At 39.5% G+C, this 5309-nt stretch overlaps 1 protein-coding gene across 1 annotated transcript; it reads left to right on the plus strand.

Annotated features, from left to right (window-relative positions):
* On the plus strand, window positions 1-4585 carry LOC109833723 (calcium-dependent protein kinase 20-like). The gene is made up of 8 exons (XM_020401510.1): window positions 1-681; window positions 1205-1328; window positions 1473-1616; window positions 1724-1876; window positions 2125-2240; window positions 2316-2483; window positions 2565-2795; window positions 4043-4585. Exons 1-8 carry the CDS (start codon window positions 169-171, stop codon window positions 4187-4189), a joined length of 1596 nt encoding a protein of 531 aa, XP_020257099.1. The 5' UTR covers window positions 1-168; the 3' UTR covers window positions 4190-4585.

The raw sequence follows: 5309 nt of genomic DNA on the forward strand, positions 1-5309 counted from the left end.
CATAAAGAGGCCAGCCCCTCTCGTTTCATAATTGCCCTCAGCTAATAATAAGAAAAAAAAAAAAAAAAACAAGAGAGCCATTGAAAAATTTTCTTTGACCCATTTCACTTCCCTCTGCAATAAAGCTTTCGAGAGAGGGGGAGGGGGAGAGCAGAGAGAAATCAAGAAATGGGCAACTGCTGCGTAACCCCATCAGCAAATGGCGAGAGCCCAAGAGCCAAACCCAAGAACAGAAAGAAGCAGAACCCGTACTCCCTAGATTACAACAGATCGCCGAATCCTTCAAACCCAAAGCTCACTGTCCTCAAGGACCCAACCGGCACCGAGATCCAAAAGCAGTACTCACTGGGCCAGGAGCTTGGGAGAGGAGAGTTTGGGGTCACTTACCTTTGCACCGACAAGTTCACCGGCGAGGTCTTGGCGTGCAAGTCGATATCGAAGCACAAGCTGAGGACCGCCGTGGACATCGAGGATGTGAGGAGAGAGGTTGAGATCATGAGGCATTTGCCGCGGCATCCTAATGTTGTGAGCTTGGGGAGCACTTATGAGGATGATGGGGCTGTTCACCTCGTGATGGAGCTCTGCGAGGGTGGAGAGCTTTTCGATAGGATTGTGGCGAGAGGGCACTACACTGAGAGAGCTGCCGCTGCTGTTACCAGGACCATTGTTGAAGTCGTGCAGGTAATAATCTCTCTCTCTCTCTCTCTCTCTCTCTCTCTCTCTCTGTCGTCTCTGGGTTTCTCGTAGTTCTTATGTGATTTTGTGACATGCCCCCAAATTAACATAAGTATTAACCAATTATCTATATTTCGTAGGAATTTGAAATACAATAGAATGGTTACTAGGCTTAGAGCACAATTTGAACAGGAAGGGCTGAACCCCTAATGAAGTACTGGAACTTAGTTGGTCATGTAAACTTTTAGGTCCTTGCTCAATGTAGAACTAGTTTCACGTAATATCAATCTTGTTGAATTGTTAATGGCTTTTGGTTGTATTTGTAAAATTACTGATCCTAGGTTGGACTTGCCAGGTTGCTAGGTTGGACTTGCCTTGTTTTATGTATTCCTTTTTAATCTGCATGCCAATATAAGGCACTAGTGATGTTTTTCTTTTTTCCTCACTTCTTTTTTTTTAAAGTTCATCCTCCTTTAGTATGAGAATTTATTTCAATTTTTGGTGACATTGGTTTGTTTCTTTATCACAGATGTGTCATAAGCATGGTGTAATGCATCGAGACCTCAAACCAGAGAACTTCTTGTTTGGAAACAAAAAAGAAACAGCCCCTCTCAAAGCAATTGATTTTGGCTTGTCCGTGTTCTTCAGACAGGGTATACAGTGACAGAGAACTTCTACTTCCTCTGAAATAAAATGATAAAACACCTAAAAGCTGATCCTTGTGCCAGTTGCGAATGTCAGTCAAATTTATGCATAACTGATAACCGCGCATTTTCTTGTACTACCCTTTTCTATAGGTGAGCGTTTTACCGAGATTGTGGGCAGTCCCTATTACATGGCTCCTGAAGTTCTAAAGAGAAACTATGGACCTGAAGTGGATGTTTGGAGTGCAGGGGTTATCCTTTATATTCTTCTTTGTGGTGTACCACCATTTTGGGCAGGTTAGTTTTTTCTTTGTAAAGAAAGACGATTATTCATTAACTTCCGAGTTGTTTTAAAAACTCGTACCCATTGAGGGAGTTTTTCATGTAATTTTGTTGCATTGCAGAAACTGAACAGGGAGTTGCCCGTGCTATTATTCGTTCAGTTATAGATTTTAGAAGAGATCCATGGCCTAAAGTTTCTGATAATGCTAAAGATCTTGTCAAGAGGATGCTTAATCCGGATCCAAAACTGCGATTAACAGCTCAGGAAGTGCTAGGTACTGTCCATGTTTTTTTTCTTTATTCCTTTTTTTCCGTGGAAATTTCTTGGATTGTATCTTCCAAGCTTACATTATAAGTTTGCATGGAAAGATCAGCAACTCCAAGACTGTATGTATAATAATTTGTTTTAATTTACACTTCTGCATAATACCTGTTAATCATCATGCTGATTTGGAATTCTCAACTGCTTTCTTTTATGCTTTATTTGGTTAGTTTTGAGACATTTCTATATTTGGCATTTCAGATCACCCCTGGCTGCAAAATGCCGCAAAGGCCCCAAATGTATCCTTAGGAGAATCTGTTCGAGCACGACTCCAACAATTTTCAGTGATGAATAAATTCAAAAAAAGAGCTCTCCGGGTAAGCATTTTTAACACGAAATTAGTAAAGCATATGGTTGTTCTATGTGCTTCTCTGATAATTTTCGGGTATCAGGTGATTGCTGAACATTTATCTATAGAGGAAGTAGCAGATATGAAGGAAATGTTCCAAAAGATGGACATCAACAAATCTGGCAAGATAACACTGGAAGAATTAAAGCATGGACTTCACAAAATGGGGCACCAAATCCCTGATGCAGATGTTCAGATATTAATGGAGGCTGTAAGTCTTGCATCTTAGCCTACTTTCTGCATTGGTAATTTCCCCCCCTAACATTATGTAAATAATTGTATGCTACGGCAGGCTGACGTGGATGGAGATGGGACCCTGGATTATGGAGAATTTGTTGCGGTATCTATTCACATAAGGAAGATAGGGAATGATGAGCACCTGCACAAAGCCTTTGCCTACTTTGACGCGAACAAGAGTGGATACATAGAAATTGAAGAGCTTAGAGAATCCTTAGCAGATGATCTGGGTCCGAATCATGAGGAAGTCATCAATGCCATTATCCGTGATGTAGATTCTGACAAGGTTAGTACATCTTCTCCCATTTAATCACTACAATCTACTTCAAATTTCATCTCAAGTATTCACTAAAATATCTCCATTCTAATGGATATGATGCAAAACAAACTTAATCAAGGAGATTAGCTAATTCGCAACCCTTTAAACAATTATATCACTAAACAAGCTGCACTTGTAAAATCCCATTTGTCAGTCCCACATTAGGAACTTGCAAATATATAGATGGCTTTATAAGCTAAGTTATGAGAGTCAAGTGTGTCGAATTGCTACTTATTTTGGCGGTGGTTTAAACCAAACAATGTGTAGTATTCAGTGAGTCTTAGAGGTTACATCACGCCAATGGGCTTCGGGGCCCAAGGTGTGAGAAGGCATACTATAGCATTTGGCGAGCCCAAAGTATAGAACTAAGGTTTACTTTGGTTGGGGGTTTCAGGAGGGAAGATGACGTGGGGCGGGGTGCAAGGGTAGACATCCATTTTAGCCTTTATGTTTGGTTCGAGGGAGGGTAAGGAGAGATGGATACTTTTATAGTTCATTTTCTTTCTCCTCGTATGTTCTCCCAATTTGGAGGGATTCTTCTTGCTCTACTTTTCTAGTTCATTTTGGCTTGTCCCTTCCGCCACCTTACTCTACCTCTCCGTCCAAAAACCCTCTAGCAAACACGCATGTTAATCGTGTGAGCGCAATAAGAGCCACCTCTAGAACCCATAGGAACACTTCTACAAACCGCATCATCTTGTTATGATATTAGGGTGAAACATTATCAATGTCATGATGTGTAACTTGTGTATTTAATGTGGAGGTGATTGTGAAATCCCATTTGTTTAGTCCCACACCATGAACTTGCTAATATATGGATGGCTTTATAAGCTAAGCCATGGAAGTCAACTGCAACAAATGGCTAGTCATTTTTTGTTAGTGGTCTGAGCCAAAAATATTTCGCACTCAACTGGTCCTAAGGGCTTACATCACGCCAATGGGCTCATAGGTCAGGGGGTGACAACATTCTAGTTGTTTTGGGCGTTCGCTTAAATTTACTTCTCTTTCATGACTAGCTGAACTCAAGGGAAATCTCGATATCTTTCTTGTTATTGTATTTTTCTTTCTTATTACTGTGAAGGTCAAAGATCACTTAATTTTAACTTCCTTGATTTAAATATCCATACATCGGCAAAAACATGCATGTGGTTTTTTTGATTTACATCTGGTGTAGGGGGAAAAAGCTTGAAATTGGTGGGATTTTTTCCTTGCAGGATGGAAAGATAAGCTATGAGGAATTTGCCGCAATGATGAAAGCAGGCACAGATTGGAGAAAGGCATCACGACAATACTCTCGTGAGAGGTTCAATAGAATCAGCTCGAGATTGATGAAGGATGGATCTTTACAGATGAAAAAATGATCGCAGAAACATCAGCGGAGAAAAATGACAATCCCCTTTATGAGAAGTTATAATCACATCTTCCCATTTTGTTGGTTCAACACAATTCTTTCCTTTTCTTTCTTTGGGAGTCCTCGGCATCATAAGGGACCTTTGATTCTATGGCCAGTTGCTAAGTCAAAGTTTTTCTGTGGTTATGATCCTACCCAGCTCTTGTATGTATTGAGAATTCAGCTTTTCATTCTGTTTTGTATTCTGTGCATATTGACTAAGCAAAAGGAAACCATAATTTGCTGTATATTATGTTGATTATACTAGAGGCCTTGTCTTATGTTTGTTGATTGGCCTGCTGGAAGCACTTGTACCAAAAGGAATATGAAATGTTCTACGCTCAACTCAGACTCTTTTCTTCTTCTATTTTCTGGTCAACAACACGGAAGTTGAAAACAACAGCTTCGGTATCCAACTGGACTGAGTCTTCTAGGACTTCGTATTTATTTATAAAAAGGATCAGGTGGGATGTATGCATCAATGCGCTAAGATGTATGTTGAAACTTGAAAGTACAAATAAATGTCATTATCTCCTGATTGTTCTCTTTTTCTTTGATTATTTCATTGGCACCCTCAAAAAAAAATCTTCTTATTTTGCATATAATCTTCTAATTATAACTTGAATAAATAAACACTTTAACCTCATTATATTATACACAAACTTGGACTTTTTCGATGAAAAGATGAACAACTTTCATCTCTCTCATACCTCCATCACCAGCATCCCTGTACTCACACAATTGCATCCAAACACAAATTTACTGATTCGATCCGTCTCTTTTCTTCAGGCCATTTCTTATGATCTGGATGTAGTCACCATAGCTGCTACACAAATGAAGCATTCAACATGATTCTTTCTTGAAATATTCAAAGAGAAGCTTCTGGTTTTTTATCAAGTCAAGGTCGTCTTGTTGGAGAGGGGTCATGAAAATATTCTTATCAACAAGGAGAATTCACGACTCATTAAAATATTCGTATTATTATTCAACTCTCTCGGATAAACCAGATTTACATATGGTACAAGAGCAGCACGTCCTTGCCAATAATAAATAACAAAACTAAAGAATCCAAATTTTGCACAATCTCAGCA

The sequence above is a fragment of the Asparagus officinalis genome, chromosome 3 (genome assembly GCF_001876935.1).
Source record: "Asparagus officinalis chromosome 3, Aspof.V1, whole genome shotgun sequence".
NCBI classification, from domain to species: domain Eukaryota; kingdom Viridiplantae; phylum Streptophyta; class Magnoliopsida; order Asparagales; family Asparagaceae; genus Asparagus; species Asparagus officinalis.